This window comes from Salmo salar, chromosome ssa06, assembly GCF_905237065.1.
Source record: "Salmo salar chromosome ssa06, Ssal_v3.1, whole genome shotgun sequence".
NCBI lineage: Eukaryota > Metazoa > Chordata > Actinopteri > Salmoniformes > Salmonidae > Salmo > Salmo salar.
This window is the reverse complement of record NC_059447.1, coordinates 69,992,510-70,013,780: the sequence shown is the minus strand read 5'-3', so window position 1 is coordinate 70,013,780 and position 21,271 is coordinate 69,992,510. Positions and strand designations below refer to the sequence as shown.

The 21,271-nt window shown below is 43.5% G+C and overlaps 4 protein-coding genes across 7 annotated transcripts in view; 2 read left to right on the top strand and 2 right to left on the bottom strand.

The window, feature by feature from the left end:
- The first annotated feature begins 1,238 nt into the window (after window positions 1-1,238).
- On the top strand, window positions 1,239-2,526 carry gtf2h5 (general transcription factor IIH, polypeptide 5). Its single transcript, NM_001141298.2, is given in 3 exon segments — window positions 1,239-1,316; window positions 1,689-1,758; window positions 1,938-2,526. Coding segments are annotated over 2 exon segments (216 nt in total). The 5' UTR covers window positions 1,239-1,316; window positions 1,689-1,723; the 3' UTR covers window positions 2,119-2,526.
- Window positions 2,527-2,602: 76 nt separating this feature from the next.
- Window positions 2,603-4,284, top strand: dynlt1b (dynein light chain Tctex-type 1b). Of its 2 annotated transcripts, none has more exons than XM_014205644.2 (5): window positions 2,603-2,869; window positions 3,046-3,087; window positions 3,359-3,482; window positions 3,761-3,838; window positions 3,935-4,284. In XM_014205644.2, exons 1-5 carry the CDS (start codon window positions 2,843-2,845, stop codon window positions 3,943-3,945), a joined length of 282 nt encoding a protein of 93 aa, XP_014061119.1. In that variant the 5' UTR covers window positions 2,603-2,842; the 3' UTR covers window positions 3,946-4,284. The 2 variants fall into 2 exon arrangements, with proteins under 2 accessions (XP_014061119.1, XP_014061118.1); XM_014205643.2 differs by having other exon boundaries at window positions 3,931-4,284.
- A 487-nt stretch (window positions 4,285-4,771) lies between these two features.
- Window positions 4,772-13,890, bottom strand: tmem181 (transmembrane protein 181). 2 transcript variants are annotated; one of them, XM_014205641.2, is made up of 17 exons: window positions 13,583-13,890; window positions 11,007-11,110; window positions 10,458-10,525; window positions 10,100-10,190; window positions 9,877-9,998; window positions 9,631-9,747; window positions 9,412-9,492; window positions 9,222-9,321; window positions 8,898-9,028; window positions 8,681-8,772; window positions 8,531-8,588; window positions 8,261-8,363; window positions 8,083-8,134; window positions 7,886-7,968; window positions 7,475-7,564; window positions 7,311-7,377; window positions 4,772-7,137 (listed from the first exon to the last, which is right to left on the bottom strand). In XM_014205641.2, the coding sequence occupies exons 1-17, from the start codon at window positions 13,711-13,713 to the stop codon at window positions 7,053-7,055; spliced, it is 1,575 nt and encodes a 524-aa protein (XP_014061116.1). In that variant the 5' UTR covers window positions 13,714-13,890; the 3' UTR covers window positions 4,772-7,052. The 2 variants fall into 2 exon arrangements, with proteins under 2 accessions (XP_014061116.1, XP_014061117.1); XM_014205642.2 differs by lacking the exon at window positions 13,583-13,890 and adding an exon at window positions 11,626-11,869.
- A 409-nt stretch (window positions 13,891-14,299) lies between these two features.
- Window positions 14,300-21,271, bottom strand: part of tulp4a (TUB like protein 4a) — a 50,844-nt gene continuing 43,872 nt past the window's right edge. For both annotated transcript variants that reach the window (XM_014205638.2, XM_014205639.2), the window contains exons 13-14: window positions 17,682-21,181; window positions 14,300-17,471 (exon numbers count right to left, since the gene is read on the bottom strand). In XM_014205638.2, the coding sequence (XP_014061113.1) occupies window positions 17,355-17,471; window positions 17,682-21,181 (3,617 nt within the window). In that variant the 3' untranslated portion in view covers window positions 14,300-17,354. The remainder of the gene's footprint in view (window positions 17,472-17,681; window positions 21,182-21,271) is intronic.

The window sequence follows — 21,271 nt, the reverse complement described above, 5'->3', positions numbered from 1 at the left end:
TTTCACAGTGGTGTCCAAAACGTCTTTCAAGCTGTCAAGCAGCAAAAGCCTCTGGTGGATGCTGCAGTGTACCCAAGTGGCGTCGGGAGCAACTGCTTGCATGCGTGTTACCACTCCACTATGTCTCCCAGTCATGGCCTTTGCACCATCAGTACAGATACTAACACATCTTGACCACCAAAGTCCATTTGATGTCACAAAGCTGTCCAGTACTTTAAAAATATCCTCTCCTGTTGTCCTGGTTTCCAGTGGTTTGCAGAAGAGGATGTCTCCTTAATTGACCCCCCATAAACGTAACAGACATATACCAGGAGCTGTGCCAGGCCCGCCACGTCTGTTGACTCATCCAGCTGTAACGCATAGAATTCACTGGCTTGTAGGTGAAGCAGTAATTGTTTCAAAACATCTCCTGACCTTGTCACTGATGCTTCATGAAACAGTGTTGTTTGATGAAGCGATTGTCTGTATAGTTTGTTTGTCCTTTTCCCCCAGCATTGTCCCAACCATATCCCTTCTTATTAATGGTATCTGTTGCTTTTATACATGTCTTACTACTCGAAAGTCGTCTCAATTCTCGTTCAAAAAACTCATGTGGCTTATTTTTCAAATTGACATGTTTTGTTTCCAAATGTCTGCGCAAGAGTGAAGGTTTCATCAAAGTTGTGAGATAGTACTTTTGCACATATAACACACTGTGGCTGAGGAAAGGCACTACTCCAAATATAAGTGAACCCCAAATCAATGTAGTTCTCATCATATTTGCTCTCCGATGGTCCAACGTCCCTGTCTGTTGTTCGGTGCTTTCCCGGGTAAGGGGGCAGTAGCTCTTCGACTGCATCAGATTCACAACTGTCAGTGTCCATGCTAGCTGGGCTAACAACAAATGTAGAATTACTGATGCTAGCATTGGATATGCTCGTGGAAGCAGAACAATTTGTGTCGTCTACAGGTTCAGGTGTAGTACTGCTACGCTGGTAGTAGCAGTAGTAACGTTACCAGTAGAGCTGGTATGGGTGTCTATGGACCTCTCTATTGCCCCGTTGGAAAATCTAGATGGACTCTTTGAAAATCTGAAGAAAAAAATAATATATATTTTTAATGTAAATCACATTTTCATTTAGCGTACCCCCGACGACATTTTGCATACCCCTGGGGGTGCGCGTACCCCAGTTTGGGAATACCTGACCTAACCTTTATACCTCATCAGACACCATACATCCCACAATGCCTTTCGCGTTAAGGCATTTTGTACTTGTTAACAACGCAGCCAGCCAACAACGCAGCTAGCCATCAACACTGTTGAGCAAACAAGCTCTGTAAGTACCGAATAATACACCGATTAGCTATTTATCGCCACAAAATGACAATCAGCAAAGAGCTGATCTACTCTAGCCTGAATTTTCGCAAATCAGCAGGCTTTGAGATTGTGACGGAAACATGTCAGACTGAGCATTTCGAAGTGTAGCAAACTAGGCTAACTAGCTATTCAGCAATGATGATAATAACGCCAGCTAACGTTACCTAGTCCTTACTTCGCTCCTCTTTGTCTCACTTTAACATTAGTAAATTACCTCTGCAGTGAGAAGCTACAGTTCAGTTAATTACTTTTAGAATGTGTCATACGTCAAGGTGCATGCATGTCACATTGTGTTGTTGTTCACGCCTGCATTTTGTTTGCTTTTTTCCAGGTTTTGGAGACTGGTGTTTGGAATCTAACAGCATCATGGTCAACGTACTAAAGGGTGTTCTTGTCGAGTGGTATGCAGGCACAAAGCCTATCATATTGTATGATTATCAAACAGAAATCAATCAAGCTAATCACATGAATCATGCAGAAAATCCAGCCTGTCTGCTATACTGTACCAGCTATGATAATCAGATGAGTTTCAGGAGAAAATCACAGGTCTCATATCTTCTTTCCCCACAACTTGAAACAGTGACCCTGCCATGAAGCAGTTCCTACTGTACCTAGATGAGACATCTGCCCTGGGAAAGAAGTTTATCATCCAGGACCTTGACGACACCCATGTATTCATTCTGGCCGAGGTGGTCCACATTCTCCAGGAGAGAGTTGGGGAGCTGATGGATCAGAACTCCTTCCCCATCACTCAGAAATAAAGAAGGAAGTAGATGCTTCAGCAAACTTACAAGTGATATTCTTCACAAACATCGAACTGTCTGTTTGGGGGTTTTTGTTCAGTGAAATATTTATATTTATAGGTATGAGCCTTTATTCTGCATGCCATCTGCCCAAGTTTTTTCCCCCAGTTATGTGGAGTAATTCAAGGAATTTATTTTTAAATATGAAATGTTTATTTGTTTTTCATCCAAACTGGTGCAAATATAAGTTTTGTTAAGTGTGTTGTCTTGATTATGCTTTAAAATGAGACTGGTGGCGATTAGCCTACATTGCAAACTTGCAAATGACCAGTGTTTCAGCCCACTTTAATTCACCTGTTTCTATGGTGTATATTCATAACTTTTAGATGGCTTAAATTAGATGTAATAAACTTTTGTACCTGTCTCAATTAGCTTTAAAATGTGTTTTATTATACATTTCCTGCACTCTTTTCTTATCCATGATTAGGTTTCTTGGGTTTTTATGGTAAAGCCAGTCAATTATGTTATATTGCACAGTAAGCTTTGAAGATGTAATCAGCGAGGATGGAAATATACCCAGTCTCTTTTGTTATTGTGAACAGGGAAGAAAGATACATTATTTTGTCCATGCAACAGCCAGTACAGAAACGACCATCATAATCAACCGTGCGCATGCGCCGCACACCCACCCAAACTTGGCGACAGCTGAGCTAGCTAGCGGTAACCGTCGTTTGCTAACATCATGGATGAGTTTCAGACTGGAGAAGAGGTTAGCTAGATGTTCAAAATTGCTAATTAATATATCTAGCTAATTAATGTAACATTTGTTTAAATGTAATGCTATTTGAAGACGCATGCTAGCAATGTTAGGTAGCTAGCTAACGTTACTGTTGTTCCCCAGCTACTATAACTGTTCTGCATCCCTTTGTCTTTTTATCCTGCCAGACTGCCTTTGTCGTTGACGAAGTGAGCACTATCATCAAAGAGGTACTTTTAGCCAAGTGAAAAGTTAGCTAATGGTTGCATTGGTAGGAGACATTCATGTTCAGCAACGTCGCCTAGCTATTTTCTACCTTGCAACAACTCATCACCCTGTTGCTAAGGACATTATGTTGGTTGCTAGCCACTTATCAATATGAGCAATGCCACTAATGTGGGCTTTGACACGTCTGTGTATTCATTTGTATTTTCTCGGGATAGTCAGTAATTTCAGAAACTAAGCCTGTTCCTCTTTTTTATGTCTTTACTGTCTTTTCAGTCAGTAGAAGGAGCCATAGGAGGAAATGCCTATCAACATAGCAGAGTGAACCAATGGACCACCAATGTAGTGGAGCAGTCCCTGAGTCAACTTAGCAAACTGGGCAAGCCTTTCAAGTACATTGGTATGTAGCCCTGCATGCAAGGAAAGGAAAAGTGTTTGGCTGGGCTATATCAGGCCGTCATTGTAAATAAGAATTTGTTCTTAACTGACTTCAAGTTTAATAAAAGTTCAATAAAAAATAAAGCCGCAGTTACTTTATTTCCTGCACTAAAATATACCATCACCACTTTCTTTGATGGATCATCCTATACAATGATCATACTTACATTCCACATTGAGATAGATTTGTGTGTTATTGCTGAAAGGGGTCGTTTCACTGTTGTTTCTCTTTCTCCACAGTGACCTGTGTTATCATGCAGAAGAATGGGGCAGGTCTACAGACAGCCAGCTCGTGCTTCTGGGATAACACCACTGATGGTGAGAATCTCTCTCACAAACACACAATCTCTACAACCAGATTATATGAGATGGAGATTCTGTCATTGATCCCACCTAACCTTCTCTACCAGGAAGCTGTACAGTGAGGTGGGAGAATAAATCCATGTACTGCATCGTCAGTGTCTTCGGCCTGGCCATCTGAATCTACCGCCTGCACTCAATTACACTACATGAATGAACGTTTGTTTTTCCATTCCGTCCAAACTGATTGTTAGCATAAAGCCCAACATTATACGTTGGTTATTCAATTATTGCATCTGAGCTCCTAGAGTGTGCAGCTCTTTTTTTCAAAAAGCCCACCATACCAAAGTATTTCTACTGCTTCTAAAGACTTTTTTGCATCTTGTTTGTTTAGATTTTACAAGGACCAATTTGTCATGTGTTAGGATTTGTTAGTGACGTTTCAATAAATGTTTTCAATCATTGCTTGTTTGCCAGCTACCAATATAATTCATTCTACCACAACACCTATAGGCCAGTGAGTAAAGAGGTCACCCCAGAGACAGTCTTATCGTCAGATAGCGTGATGACTTCATCAGTACTGATCAGTTGAGGACTGTCGTGTAGGAATGACGCCCCGTCAGAAGACAATGCCCAGAGACATGCATGTTTTATATTTTACAAGTTTTAATATTTTCTGTATACACAAGTGCTTTATTTACATGTGATACAGTATTTACAGTGTTGCTCAGTCATTAAACATAGGATGTTGTTCTAATTTAGTCAAAAGAAAGTCTCTACCATAAAGAAAATCATGGTTCTTACGCAAACCTCAAAATAACCACCACAATCATCTCCCTCTAAGCCACAAGTGTGTATGTATATATATATATATAAATAAAAAGATGCTCCATCACAAACAAGAAGATTCAGACTGCAGTCAAAGTTTGGAGGAAACTCCTGACCCTGGTACAAAGTGGAAACAAGGCACCATCTTTATTAGAATACATGTTTGGAGGATCAGTGGTAACTCTTTCCTTCAACACAAACAGTTCATTCATTTGGTTCAGACAGAAAATGACCAATGGTTAGTGATGAAAACTAACTTGCCACCTCCTTGAGCCTGTATCCATAAAATCCTGCATCAGGTTATTGAGTACAGAAAAAAAAGTTACAAAACAATAAGCTAGAATGTTATTTGGTTAATTTGTACAAATGAAATTTACATATAGCCAAAGTACCTTTGAAGTAAACAGAAAATAAAAGCTTTATGAAAGGCAAGCTAAAATGAACGATGGAAGGGTCATATGACAAATATGCTAAATGCAACTTGAGTATTCCTTTAACACACAGATGCCTCCAGGGGAGGGACGAGTGGCAGTGGGTTTTCGCTCCTCCCTTGTACTTGATTGATGAATTAAGGTCACTAATTAGTAAGGACCTCCCTACACGTGGTTGTCTAGGTCTTAATTGCAAGGAAAAACCAAAAACCTGCAGACACTTGGCCCTCCACGGAATGAGTGACACCACTGCCTTAATATTTCACAATACACATTTCACAAGACATCACAATCAAATGATTAAGCATTAGAAGTCTTTGAATGAATTTAAGATATGGAAGATTCCTGAAGTCTAGACTATTGCGTCGGGAATGTGAAAACTGTAAACTTTTTTCATAGCAATTAAACAATAGTGCCATAATTTTGGGGGGCAAAAATGACAGGATTTGGACACCAGGAGTACAATCATACAGTTGCTTCACTTAGGAATGGATTGGCAAAGGAGTGGGTCAACTGCTACACCTACTCAAGTTAAGGTTCTCCCTGCTGGTTATTATAACACATGGTGGTAGTCAGGTAAATATTCAGAAAACTTCACTTCTATGGGTATTAGATTGATGGATATGCATGCTTATACTCTTAACATCCAGAGTATATGACAAGCATACAACAGTGAATTGCTGTTCTATACTGGTTTTACAACCATTTGAGATAAAGGTCTTGGATAAAAACAGTGGCAGCATGGTATGTTTTTTGCAGAATTACACCCCCCCCTCAAACTCAGAATGTCAGAGAGCTTAGTAGGAATGGCAAAAAAAACATTTCAGGCACAAAAGAGACAGTAGTGGTTTAACACTAGTTACATTGTGATTTTAGTATAAATAATAAATCCCATGATCAATATTGTCACGCTTTCCTTCAAAGTTAATTTATATATCCAAGAATTATGATATGCGGCTCATGATAACCAAAAGATACAGTGTACAGAACGTTTGTTTTTATGTGGCTAGTTGATGACTAAAATGCTATAAAACATTTGACCATACCTGCACACCTTTCCTTTCTCTGAATTTACATTCAGAATACACCATTTTTCAGTTAAAAAATATATTTATGTACAGTTACTAGGGCTGGCACAACTCCCGTATAACCGTGCAACCAACAGCTGGATGAAGACCGTCAAGACGGGACGGCCGGGCATTCGCGCATTTCAGTCCGTTTCTGCGGTAACGTACTCTTAACGTGATTAAACTTTTTCGCTCCTTGCTGAAATAAGAAACTAGCAAACTCCCCCCACAAAGCAATCAGAAAAATAAGTAATTACATTTCTATGGCAGCACATGCAGTCAGGAGCGAAGGAGGAGAAAAATGTGTGTAAAAACAAAAACGGTTATTACGGAGACCGCGGTCATTTGGCTGGCCAATTACCATCATTCAAAATTCAATGACCTTCACAACCCTAACAGTTACAGTATATTAACATTTGCATTATTTATGCAAACGTTCCTTATTTACAAATGGTGGTTCATTCATTGAATATGCTCTCCAATGAGGGGATTCGATTAGGCTAGCCCAGGCAGGCGTAGTTTGCACCGGGTGAAAAGTGATTGCAATCGTTTTGTGACCGGGCTGCTTCCCGGGCCTGAGCCGGGTGCCCCGTTCTGGCCGACAGCAAAGTCGGCTCAAAACAAAAGTGACGTACGTTAAGCACGTGGAGTGATGAGTAGGATTCTGTGTTCACAAGCAAAAGTGATTGATTAAAAAGCTTTATCTGCCTTCCCAATGAAAACTAGTTTAAAATGTTAGTTATTTTTTTGAGAAGTTATTAGTTTTGAGAAGGGTTCGCCTCCCTCAGTCTTCACCCGGTCACGTGATGGGCACTGCCTGGTGCAACCCGGGCCAGTTTAATAGAATCCCCTCAAGGATTCAATCAGGACAACAGGGGAGTGAATGACGCACCAATCAGGAATGGATCAGTCGCTGTCGCTCTCATTCTGGTACTTGGCTGTTGCTTTGATGGCACGGCCATTTTGCAAAGGCATCTCCTCGTAATCGCTCCTTCATAGAAAATAAATACATATCAGTCTGAGCAGAAACATTTAGACATTCAAAGCAGGCATATGCAGAATCCGATATCTAGAATTGATCTCAAGACAGTAACGCCTACATCTTTAAGTAGAATGATGTATAACAAAGGCAATGAGAGACAGTTAATTAACATGACTAGTTACCCATATATGACTTCATCATCTGAGTCATTGAGCATGGAGAATGCAGGATTATCCTTCAACTGGGAGTCTAATACACAAGATAATGAGATTGGTTACTTATTGTCTTGTCAGACTCATCTTTCAATTCTCATTGCATATTTTTTTTCTCCTCAAGAATCACTTACCATAAATGGCGTCTTTTGAGGGGGAATACACAAATGCTAATGTGTACAAGTAAAAGTTGAGTAATCCATAGAAAGATAAAAATTCAGCTGGTATGTCGAGTTAAGGATCAGATCTAAGTAAACATATCTAATGCATGCAAAGCTCATCAAGATGACAATATTTTGAAACCTATGCTACTGACTGCAGAATTCACAATAGAAGAGAAGACGTCAGTGGCAGGTAGCCGAGCGGTTACGATTGTTGGGCCAGTAACCGAAAGGCTGCTGGTTCGAACCCCAAAGCTGACTGTATTAAAAATCTGTCCATATGCCCTTGAGCAAGGCACTTAACACTGATTGCTCCTGTAAGTCGCTCTGGATAAGCGCGTCTGCTAAATGACAAAAAAAGAAGACATTGACAAAAAAGGATATAGTTCTGGTAATGGGTTGACAACTCAGCCACAAAGTTGTCTTGCAGAGCCTTGGCACCAAACCTAAGATAGAGTATCGCCATGCTAGAGGGAATGGAACAAATAAGATATAATTACTATTATTATTATTGTTTGATCCATCCAGTTTAGATACCATGACCAGGCTCAATAGAAGTCAACAGGTGACAATGGCCGTACCTTATTATCAGGACCACAAACGTCAGCGCAGTCAGAAACTTCAGCCGGAGATCTGATGACCAAGATGAGACCACAGTTCAATAGAAAGAATATTAGGAAAGGCTAAATGAGTGTGGATGTATCAAAGGCAACCCATAACTCTATCGGGATTAGAATATGACAAATGCATCATTGTTACCGGTATAGGGCATGTTCTTGAGCTCAGAACAAGCTCTGACGATGAGGAAGATGAGATACAGGATGTACAGGGTCACCACCACCAGGAAGAAAATCTTCATGCCCTGGAAGTACAACAACACCTTTTATCAACATGATGGGCATTGCACTACCTCCACCGTTAATGTCCAAACTTCTACCAGGTTGAAAAATATATATAATTATACACTGGACAGTGCTTCTGAATTTTCCATAAAAATGATCTTACAGAAGGTAAATGTGTTCCACTCACCTGGAAGTTAGCGATGTCCACTTTGTACTGGTAGGTGGGGTCCTGTAGCTCATTGACCCTGTGGATGTAAAGGAAATTAGAGCTCATAACATCCTTTTCCAAACAGAGTATGTTATACAGTGTTAGTTTGACAGAGTTCTTCAGACTTACGTTTGCCATATCCCCAAGGTAACTGCTGAGAGCCACAGGAGGCCGACAATGACCAGCTTAGGAAGATAGAACGTCAGACACTTCCTCTCTCCCTGAGACAGGAACCAGAATTATCCAGGATTTGAAAAAAAACCAAAAAAAAACACAGGGCACCAGACTGATTTTGGGTTCCAATACTAAAATATAGAGTTTGGTTAAAGATGAATGTGAGACCCACCTGAACCCGGATGCCGTGGTAGACACAGAGCCAGAAGAGCAGCAGGGAACACAGGAAGAGGGCCTGGAAGAATGCATCAAGAGTCCTCGGAAACCAGCTGTTAACCAGGAACGACAGTGGGAAAAACGGATCTGAAACACAAGAACCCCAACCATCAAAACAGGTAAAAACCTCAAAGACCTAAAGACTGTAGCGTATATGGGTTTTAACAGCAAGGTTAGGCCTTCAGAAGGGTACATTCAAACATATTACAGTTTAAATATCAAGGCCTGGTGTGCAGTGGAAGGCACAAAGGAAAGAGTGGTAAACAACTCAATGACTCACCGTTATACAGCAGTAGTAGAGGCAGCAGGATGGACATCCACTTCTGCTCAATGCCCCAGTCTCTCATGGAGAACTTCCTCAGAGAGTGAGCAAACATGCACTGCAATACACAACAGCAAAGACTAACATACAAAGACAAACATACACAGCAGAAACAATAAATATTGATTCAATTGCATAGATCTCTTACCGTCACCATGAAGGTCAAAACCACAAAGACAAACCGGAACCAGATCTCCACTTGAGAGAACGAGGGATTATACATCTTCCACTGTGAGAGAGGAGAGAGAAATGTGTCACTGAACTGCAGTTCAAAGCCACTGTGTGTGTCAGTAGGATGAGATGCATCTTCAGAAACAGCCAGCTTACAGTTTAAACAGGTTTTCCAGCCAGTGTGTTGTGAGCTCACCATGAAGTTGACCTTGACTTCGTAGGTGATGTTCTCCAGGCCTTTGAAGCTGACATTGATCTGGTACTGTGTGTAATTCAGATAGCCCAGGTGCACCACGATGATCTCATCACACTTCTGCAGGAGGAAACAGCAGGATAGACACCTTGTTCATTTACCAATTGGTTGGTTGATAACTGATTGATGACTGACAAACTGGTTAATTGATTAATGAATGGATAGACCGATATATTGATTGCCACTCACAGCGCCACAGTGCAGCATTCGTGATTTCTGGTGCACGTTGCTGCGGATGTGCATGACGCTGGCATCCTGCATGACTCCCTTCAGCTCCACGTTGATCTCAAAGTGCTGCAGGAAGTCCACCACTGAATAGAGACAAAGGCAACAACAAAAAAAGTTGTAAATATCCATATGACATGAAAGTCTTAAGGAAAAATACCATAATTTATAAGGGAGTAGATCTCACCAGTGCTGTGTTCCACCTGCATTATACAGGTGAGCCATAGCTGTTGGTTATAGGTGGAGAGGGGCGGGGACTGCAGGATGAAGGGACCAGTCTGAAACCATATTAGATCCATACTCAGAACATCACAATGTCAAAGAGTGGACATCAAGGTGTGTCCAGGACTTGTGGGATCTAAGTGTTGATTTTGGACTGTGCACTTTTTCTCCCCTTTACCCTCTCAGTCTCACAAATATGTGTAAGCATCAGGGTGGTGCGGGTTTGTGCACTAATAAAAGCCATTTCTAACGTAAAGCAAACAGTTACAGCACATTCCCTGCGATCCTGGCAAGACATGTATTTATATGTTTGCTTGTCTTACCTTTATGGATTGATTTTTGTCCAGCAGTTCATCTCCGCTGTATTTAGTCTCCGCAAGGATTTTAGGACCTACAGAAGAATGAACAAAGTAAGCAAAAGGATTCTGCAAAATATTTCTCCAGGTCTTCAGAACCAGGTCAGGACCAGACAAAGTTACTGCACAAACAGGCTTGTCACGCCTATAGGCAAAACTAAGTCCTTAGTCTTCCGACTAGATCACTTTCCTACAGCAAATCCATCATTGTGCAGACATAGCATTTTCAACATTCTTTTCACTTTAGGGAAATGGTGTAATATTACCAATAAGGATCTTTCTAGTAAGGCTTTAAGAGAAAGAGAGCGAGAAGAAGGTGGACTTATCAGGATTTCCTTGCAGATAAAACTTCAGCCAGTAGACGCCAGTCATCACCCTCTGATTATGTTGGCTGGCTGCTGCATCACCCTAACTTAGCCTTTCTGGCTCACTGTTTCCCAGCAGTAATATAAACTTGGGCCCACTGCGGGTATACTAAGAGTGTGCACATTGATAGAATATATGAAAACTACATACCTGCTATACCAATGAAGACAGTGAGGCCAAAACAGATCAAGAACACCACAAAGACCAAAACAAAGTGTCTTTTGGAGAGTGTGTAGAGCCGCATGGGGGCTAGCCTGAAATTGAGAGAGGATATCATGCTACAATCAGTTTCCTGCAAACAATCTCAGAGTCCTCTCTATATGATGAACATTTCTTGATTTAAACACCTATGCTCAAGACATTAAGATGTTGTCATAATAAAATGGAAGCATAATGCAACTCAGTAATTTGGGCTAGTTTAGGAAGCGCGAGAGGCTTATTATTTGGCCAGCTATAAATTACACACCATCAGCTTTTGGAAACGTAAGAAAAGAAATTAGCCACATTAGAAATGTTAATATATTGCTTAGTAACACACACCTGTACCAGAATATAAGACAGACGAAAAAACACCTTCCACCAAAAACACGGTGGCGAGCAAACTAGTTAGTTAACGTGTAAAGTAACGTAGGTGTGTCTGTCAACTTTGCATAGGTTCCCGTTGCAAGCAGACGACTGGCAGAAACTAACGTTTCGAGATTAAAAATTTACGATATGAAGTGGCAACAATAGAACTAAGTTGTAGATCGTCTTTAACATGTGAACTTACACATCCATTTCTGTAGATTCTCACTCCAGAATCGAGATCAACTCAAAACGTCCAGGTAAAATCCACATCCGTATACATCAGTCTGTATGCGACAACCAAATGAAACGTCACCACTGGATGTCGCGGGACTGAAGTCACGTGGGGTCAGGAGAGTAGGAGGAGCTTCTTATTGTAGCTCAGTTAGAGAGGGTGGATTTGGTCGTTGCAACAGCATATATCAGATTTTCATCCTTATTTCAACTCTAATGAAAAACCCTATTTCAATTTTGCCTGTATACATCAAGACCCATCATGCATCCAAACCATTAATGTATATGAACCCTGGATTGCTGATGCTATGTATTGGCCATTGATAGGCTTTGAAGCCACCGGTCTGCCATATTGGCTCTCCCCAGTAGGAGCAGTCCATAGGAATGAATGGACAAAATTACATGTATTTAAATTTATTTGATTGTAGTGGGGACAGTAGCATTTGTAATCTCTAAATATTATACTTTAAGGAAAATGTTTTAATATATTTTGTCATTTTTATTTGTATGTTTAGCTCACATAATATAATTTAAAAGTATACATTAAGGTATCTGTAATATAATACATGTGTCAAAAACGAATGTAGACATGAATAAATACATTTCTATAGTTTCCAAAATATGTTTTACAATGGTGGGGGAGTGCCAAAATGCAAACACGGCGGTTTCAACACAGCGCACCCTTTAGGTAATCTAATGTATATAAAAATAATTGATCTAAATTGACTGCTGTTAGATTAAATACGATGATTGCACACTGTATGGTTGCAGAGATACTTTTGAGAAGATGGGAAACTCCATTGAAACCGTATTACCGACGTGTACATTGCCCCTGCGTCGTCAATGGGCCGCGCGGTGCATTGTGGGCTATTTTGGGACAAGCAGAGCTCTCCATCAAGGAGTGAATGGGAGTCAATTGGGCGCCAGCTCAAAAACCCCAAATTAGCATGAATTTCGTGAATAAGAACTACAACATTACACATATTTTCCGAGATGTAAGATAACTAACATTTTCTCTGTAATATCAAATAGCTTTGGAATCGTGACATTATGTACTTTCGAGGAAAATAGTCAGGTTTCTAGACTCATTCCTTTACTTCGAGAAGGGATTGCTTGACGATTTTAGCAACCGCGCGACAAAGCATGACAACGCGACCGCGATTGGTTGACAGTCTGCTGGTGGGAGTCCCAATGGGATTCCTATCTCTGATGGTAGACTATTTTGTAAAACCTCTGATTTGTGTTGTAATTTCTCAAAACAGTTGCAAAACGTTCTGTTTTGCAAAAAAAACTCGCGTTTCTATTGGAAAGATTAAGGTAGGTCCCGCCCTGTTTGCTGAACCTGTCCAATAGAAACACAAGTTTTCGTTCCATTTTGCAACTGTTTGGAGAAATGAATACACCCCAACACTTGTTGCCTTCACCCAGTGGCCTGTGAATATATCATATAGGCCTCTGCCATAATGACCTTAAAATTAAGGTAATTTGAGAATTTTATTGTATTATCAGCAGAAGTAACAGCATTTTTTAAACTAAGAAAGTAGCCTATAGAGACACATATTTGACGTAAGATCCCATAAAACCGAAAGATGAATAATGAAACGCGTATCTAAACCTGCAAAACACGGAACTGTCCAAAGAAAACCAGTGATGCTTTATAGCGCACCTGAACCACAATGCGCCATGTTGAAGGTGGTGCATGTCTGCAGCTGTATATTCTGTAAAGAAGGCTATATCCATATTGTAAATACACATTGACAAATGTTATTAATCGTATCCTTATGTTAATAGCTACATGAAAATAAAATGCCGTTAATAGGCCTAATGTATGCTCACAAATGCTTGTTCATTGTAGAGTAATGATTGAATTAACACAAAAATACATATATTGGATTATTTGATATTGGTGTAGTGACCCTATAATTTACCTGTAAAAACGATCGTCGCGGTAAGGTGTCAGGTCTTCCTTTAATTCGTTATAGACCTCCTGTATCTTCTTACAGAAATATTTAAGTTCACTGTACAGAGGGTTTTCGAAGGCTAGGTAGTCGGTGTCCATCGTGCCGGTGTCGGAGGATCAGAAAATGGCGATGGGAAATAATCCGCAGCCTTTACAAAACAACGCCGGTGTCTCTCTTTTGTGTTCTCTCGTTTAATTGAAACTGCATGCAAAGCTTTTTTGTTCGTGCAGGTCTAAAGAAAAAGCACAAAAAAACGAGGGGGCGGAAGCGAACATACAAATACAGCGGTGAGAATCACGTGACATAATTCAGCACCACGGAGAGAGGGAAGCGACTGTGATTGAAGATCAATGCTCCTACAGCTTTTCATCTGCATTTCTGCACGGATACAAGGTTTACTACATTAAGAGAAAGCTATTTTCTATGGGACTTTTGTGCCCAACACACATTTTTTTAGAGGGCTACTGCTACTAGGAATTACAATTTTAGCTTTATAACATAGTCAAGTTGATCATTGTTAAATGGAACTCGTAAGCTTATAGAAGAAACCTGTACAAGGATATAAGGAAATCATACATTTTTCATTATGAAACACTTACAGGGTTCCCACAGGGTTCCAAGGCACTCCGAAGTGCTTGAACGATAAAATATCACATCCAAACAGACTAGACACACACAAAAAAATCTGAAACAATGACATTTTATTCAAAAGATGCGTGACATATACAATTGTAAAATAATTAACATGGCATGCCTTACTACCGTTCACTATAAACATTCAGTCACCAAATCACTCAGATTTTTTCAAGTTTTTTTTCCTATATATGTCTACAACTACATGTACAAAGCACATTTCTGATCAAACGAAAAGCCAAATTCTACAATGTCTACTACAGGTTACCACCTCAAATTAATTCATTGAGAATCCTAAACCAGTGTCCAAGGGAGATTTGTACATGTTTTCAGTGGCTTCTCCAAACGGTCATGTCATGTGGACTGATGTGTGAGCTGTATTGAAATAATACACAATCAAAATTGACCAGTCAGTCAACATCATGAATGTGTAGATTTCCATTGCATGGTGAGAATAAACAAAAAGATAATACGCTTACCGGAGTGAAAAAAGTTTAGCTTTCTCGAGGGGGAGAATTGGTGGAAATACACACACTGAAGAAGTTAACATAGATAACACTTATGGGATCGGTTGACCTCACAATTGAACACACTTGACACATACTTCCTTAATGACTACTACCAACTACACTCAAGGACAGGGCACTTATTCAGATCTTCTCCCATCCACTGCAAACTTCACAGAACACAGATTGAAAAGTTGCCTCTCCCCTACTTGCCCCCCCCCCCATGATCTGACAAATAGGCTACACCAGTAACAAACCCCTTTCAACAGAAAGAAATGTTCAGCAAAGTCAACAAGTTATGTACAGCCTTTAGCTTAAGAAAAAAATCTCATAAATAAATGTACAGACCAGCAAAAATAAATTGAATATCATAGTTTTCCCACACTACTAGTGTGAAAGTGAAGGGTTGTCAAACTGTTGGTGAGGGGAGGACCTTCCTTTAGAAAATATTGCACAACAAAATTGTTAACACAAAATGAACATTGATGGACATTTTTAAGAAATGTTATTTTCTTATTTTCTTTGAATCAGGTCCATCTTAATCCCACCCCAACCAACAACTATCACATGCAGCTCAGAGGAAGAAATAAAAATCTAATCTAATAATCTCATTGCTGTCAAGACCATGATGTGTGGATCTGGTCCGGAGTGATCTCTCTCTGTCACACAAGTGATCTAGGCCCCTTTGTATTAATCTACCAAATGTAGTAATTCCATTTTTTGGCACACACGTTTTGAAGTGATCCTAACCATCCATCAAATAGATCTTTTAGTTTGATAAATCATTTTTTCCAATGATACGTTTGAAAATTAGTAGTGTGGATGATGTTAACAGGTATCTTACCACACTTAAGTCCACAAATATTTGAAGTGTCTATCTGATTTTGCATCAGCATACATCCCCAGCCCTGCAGACGGTTCACAAGGCATAGAGACCCAAGCCTGGATGTCTAACAAAAACTAGTCAGCTTAAAAGATTGCAGTTTCAGCTTGCCAAGTTCGAACAGGTTAAGATAGCTTTCTCCTTAATTGAGGTTAACTTCAAAGACTGAAAGAATAGAAAGATGTCAGGTTTCTCAGGGATTGTAGTGTATTTCTATAGTTATACTACTGTACTACAGCTATCCGCCATAATATTGAACATACACAGTGGGCTACGATGAAAACAGCTGTCCAGCTCCACCAGATCATTTTACAATATTTATGAATGATATGTGGCAGTTATTTACATGACTTAAAAATAATAATAATAATGAAATGGCATAGGTGAAATATACAAAAATATTTCCTGTACCTTGCTTACTCATTTAGTGTGGGCTTAAGAGTAGGACACGCCTACACGCTGACGCTCACTTCACAGAAGTGACAGCAGGTGACAAATTACTTCATGTCAGGGAAACAAAGGTCGGATTGGTGAACTCTTACCTCTAGGATCTTTGTTTGTGTCCCCGTCAACATGTCACCATGATAAAAATGGGAGATACAGGATAACGGTCACAACTATTCTGTAAAACCATTTTAAAACTCACCGATTTTGTAGTGTACAGAACAGCATTTCAATTAAGTCTCTGTCTCTCCCAAATAAAGCAGACATCTTGAAATCCATGTAAACAAGGTACTAAGATTGTATAATTACAACATGAATACGAAGAACAATTACAATGTTAAAATTCATATCTGAATACTGTATGACCTATTCGTAACAAGAGGAAAAACAAATGCAGAGATACATTAAACCATATGAGCTACATCATCTTTTTTTCCTTCAAATTCCAAGGACTGCCGTTCAGCTTACATCTTTTTCCCCCCTTACCTCTCCAGAGTTCCTGACAACAGGGAAATCAGACAACTTGCGCATTTGCGTGTGCTAGTGCTCCAACAATACAATGCATATATTGAAACCTCAAATCCAGCTAAGATAGATTTGGATTGTAACAAAACGCATGGCAGATAACTAAAAAATAACATTTCAAAAGCCTAGATTTCCCCCCCCAGAAAGTTTGATCTTTAGGTGTAAAAACCCAAAAGCCAAAGCAGTGTTATAAAGTGATGATAACGGTTTCATACAGCAACGGATTTCAGTGCCCAGTAGTACCTGTACGCTCTGGAAAGAAAAAAACGACATCTTCAATCTTCCAGATAGTTTTTTCAAGTATTACTGCTGCTCCTTTTTAAAACCGCACAGAGAGAACGACTCATCTCTCGGGACCATACCGACAGGAAACCCAAACCGTTAAAAGGTTGTAAGTTAAGTCTTTCCACTAGCTAGCTTTCATTAGCTAAAGCAGCATTTATTTGCATGACGACTACAGAAAGCTGAGCTCTTGGGCCCTGTAAGCAGTACAGGGGACCGCTGACTGTGCCAAGGCAAACTATGGCCCTGCTCCAAAGCCTGCAGCCCATGCTTATTGCACCCTCTGGTGGCCACATTGGGCAGTGCAGCACCACAGTGTCTCGTTTTCTCGCTTGCGATGCGATATGCAAACAGAGTTGATTTCAGTCTTTTCTCCAATATTAAAATAACTTCAAATTAAATAATCTTGTCCTTCCAGCAGATGTTCCGATCCTTGCTAGTATTCAGTGTAAGAGGGGGTGGGACCTCATTTGAGGCGTTGAGTAACATTAGCTAGAGCCACTGCGAAGGCTTGAACAGCAGAGAACGGGTACTGGAAGTCCAGGATGTAGGCGTTGCCGTCAATCCTGCCAAACTGCATCACCTGGTCACAAACACACAGTCAGAGAAAACAGACAGGAAGCTAACAAACAACATTTCAGATAGTCATGAGTCTCTGAGCTATTTCTCTACTGAATTATATTTATTCCATGTCATATTCTTAGAAACTAATGAATTCACTCTTCTACATTCCTACACTATCTATACCCAATTTCCCATCTATGTGTAAAAACTACATCTCTAGCCACCTCACCTGTCTCCCCTCCAGTTCGATCTGGAAGTTCTTGGCCGACTCCTGTGTAACACGTCCCCCAAAGTCCAGCTGGTAGACCTGAGTGGCCTCATTCCACAGTGGCTGCTTGTTGGCCATCACATAAACAAAGCCCTGGCTTCCCAGCCCGCGGTCCTCCTTCTCATTGGCCTTGCGGCACTTGATCTCCTCTAGCTCGCTGGCCGCCCGTAGGCTCCTCTTGCTCTTCCAGCCCTTCTTGCCGCTCTGGCACTGGTTGAGCAGCTCGTCCCCGCTGATGAAGAGCTCAGGTTCACTCTCTGAGCTGTCCTGGAACTCGCTGTTTGTGGGAGCCTTGCTCAGCTTCTTAGCCTTCAGCTGCTGCTCCTTCTGGCCTTTGGGCTTCTTCTTTTCCCTGCTGCCCAGCCGCGGGCTGGAGATCAGAGAGTTGAAGTCGCCCAGGGCCCGGCCCTCCTTCTTGGATTTGCCTCCCTCGGCGATGGCCGGTGCATTGGCCTCCTCAGCCCTGCCATCTGCCCGCTTGCGGTTCTTCTTGCCGAACTTCTCAGCACTGCTGGGCACGGGGCTCTCGTTGAGGGAGAGGACCTCCTGGAAGCCCTCTCCGGCCTCCATTGCCATGGCCTCTGGTGAGCCACCGTGACCCTGCAGCTGCAGTTCTGCTGGGGGCGGTGGAGGGGGAGGTGGTGGGGGAGGAGGGGGAGAGAGGACTGTCTTGTCCACCATCATCTGAGAGAGCTTGGGGGGCATGGGGGGCAGCGTCCCCGAGGGGCTGGGCATGGGGGGGCAGGGGTTGTAGGTGCCCCAGGGGGTGTGTAGGGCAATGGGGGGGATGGGGAGCCCGGCACAGGAGCTTCCCCCCGGGTACATTGGAGGTAGGGGGCAGCAGGCCAGGTTAGACAGGTTGGCTGGATAGCCAGGTGGTAGGACCAGGGTGGCATCCTGCTGGGTGAAAGGGACCGGGGCCACCACCTTCTTAGGGGAGCTGAGACGGGGAGAGCCTGGCATGGGCTGCTGCTGGGGCCCACTGTAGGTTGTGCCAGAAGCGTACTGAAGGGAGATCTGGTAACCTGCAGCTGCAGCAGCAGCCTGGAAAGAGGCAGCACTGGGGCTGGTGGGGGACTTGGGGGAGAGGATGAAAGGCAGCCGGGAGATGTCGAGGTGCTGGGCTGGGCTGAGGATGAGCGGGGGTGGTTTGTGGGGTCCGGTGGGGCCAGCAGAGCTCAGACTACCAGTCCGTTCCTGGGGCACCCACACCTCCTCAGTGGTGGCTGGGTCCCACTGGTACGGCGGTGGCCTCTTGACTGTCAGTCCAGACACATCTGCACCCCCTAGTGCCAGATGCCTCAATGACTGACTCATTGCTTCATCCTCTGTGAAGGCTGAGTTCACATAGTCAGCCCTGTCTCTGTTCCCACCTCCTCCTCCATTCCCAGAGCCATCCAGGCTCAGCAGGTTGTAGGAGGATTGAGAGACTAGGGGAGAAGCGCTGTTGGAGTGGACGATCACCGTGCTGTGAGGAGCTCCATTCCCTGGAGGAAAATCCTGTCTAATGATTGTACCTCCTGCGATTCCATTCGCAGTCCCACTGGGAGCACTGCTGGCTGCACTGCTAAGCCCACTGCTGTTACTACTGCACTGACTGCAGGTGTACAGGGCTTTGGGCACCCTCTGTTGGTAGGAAGCCGCCAGTGTAGCGTTTTGGGATTTGGCTTTAGGGGGCAGGGTCCTCTGAGGGTCCAGCATCTGGGAAACTTTGAGAGCGGCCTCTCGGCTGTTCCGCCTGAGTGTGGCGTGGATCAGACTGCTGTCCAGCCTCTGTCCGGTGCTCCTCCCCCCTGTGGTGTTCTGATTGGCTGTGTCGGGGTAGGGGGGCGGATCTCCGCTGGGTATGGAATAGCGGGGAACGGTGAGCCTGTTGAGGGTTGCCGAGGCGTAGGGCAGCTGGATCTTCTTCCCGTCTGTTGAGGAAGAGGAGGTAACCCGGAGGGTGGCTGAGCTTCCCGGGACCTGGAGCGTGTAAATGTTCTGGTTGCAGACAAGCCGCGTTCGAGGCCGGCACACCTCTTCCACGTTACCCCTGCTGTCGAACGTAGTTATCCGCTCGTAGCCTAGCGGCGTTGGGTACTGTGCCGCCTGCTGGCCAGGAGGATACAGGGAGAACTCGCCCTTCTTCAGGCACAGGTCCACTGGCGGCGGGGTGCCGTTACTGCCCCCAGCCTGTCCAGAGGCAGCGTTGGTTGCTGCAGCAGAGGCTGCCGCTGCGGCAGCGGCCACCGTCCCGGGGTAGGGGGGCGGGGGGTTCATCTTGCTGAGCTCCAGAGGGGCGCTGAACACCACCGTGTCCCCCTCAGCCAGCTGGGGGGCAGAGCGGGTGGGTTTGATCTTCAGCAGGTGCTCATGTTCTACGCTGACTCTTCTCTCAGCCACCAGCCCCCCTGCAGGGTGGGGGACAGGGATCTGGAGCGCGCCCTGTTGGAGCTGGTGCACCGCTGCACCTGACACCTGAGAGGGGACAGGGACCTGGAGCTGTTGCTGCATCTGATGGTGCTGTTGTATCTGCTGCTGTTGCTGCATCTGATGGTGTTGCTGATGCTGTTGTTGTTGTTGCATATGCTGCTGTATCTGTTGCTGCTGTTGCTGCAGCTGCTGTGTGTGTTGCTGCTGCTGTAACTGCTGCTGGAGCTGTTGTTGGTGCTGGAGCTGTTGTTGGTGCTGTTGTTGGATGTGCTGCTGCTGTTGCTGCATGTGCTGGATCTGCTGTTGAATGTGTTGCTGCTGCTGCTGGATCTGCTGCTGCTGCATCTGTTGGTGTTGCAGCATCTGCTGCTGCTGGATCTGCTGTTGATGTTGCTGTGCCAGTTGCTGTTGGTGATGTTGCTGCGCTAGTCGTTGTTGCTGTTGTTGTAGCTGTTGATGGTGGTGCTGTAGCTGCTGTTGTTGTTGATGCTGAATTTGTTGTTGCTGATGATGTTGCTGCAGTGGTTGTTGATGGCTCTGTGGATGGCTTTGTTGTTGGTGGTGATGAGAGGGAGGAGGCCCAACCAGAAGCCGGCTCATCTCCAGCCCTCCAAAGATGACCTGTCCAGGACTGGAGTACCTGCTGGGGACCGTGTACTGGGCGGTCAGGATGGTGTCCTGGCCCTGGTCAGACGACCCCCCCGCCCCTGCAGAAGCCACGGAGGAGATGGCCGTGGGATTGGATAGGATGTCCAGCTGGACGTTCTGATTGGCTAGGAGGGACTGGACCAGGCCGATGCTCTGGGTGGGGGACATGGCCTGGGCGGGACTGTGGATGGGGGCAATAGGGATGTTGACAGTGCAGGGAGGGTTGTCGTCGGCCACGCCCGAGGCCCCGGTGACAGGCAGGTCATCCTCGTCCTCACTGAAGACGTTGGGGCTGAACACAGGCAGGTTGATGTAGTCCATGGAGATCTTACGCACCTCCGGCAGGTAGATGGTCATCTGTCTGGGCTGCAGGTGGAGCAGACTTGTCTTGTAGATCACTGAGAGAGAGAGAACGGGAAGAGAGAGAGAGAGAGAGAGAGAGAGAGAGAGAGAGAGAGAGAGAGAGAGAGATATAAGTGGAGGGATAG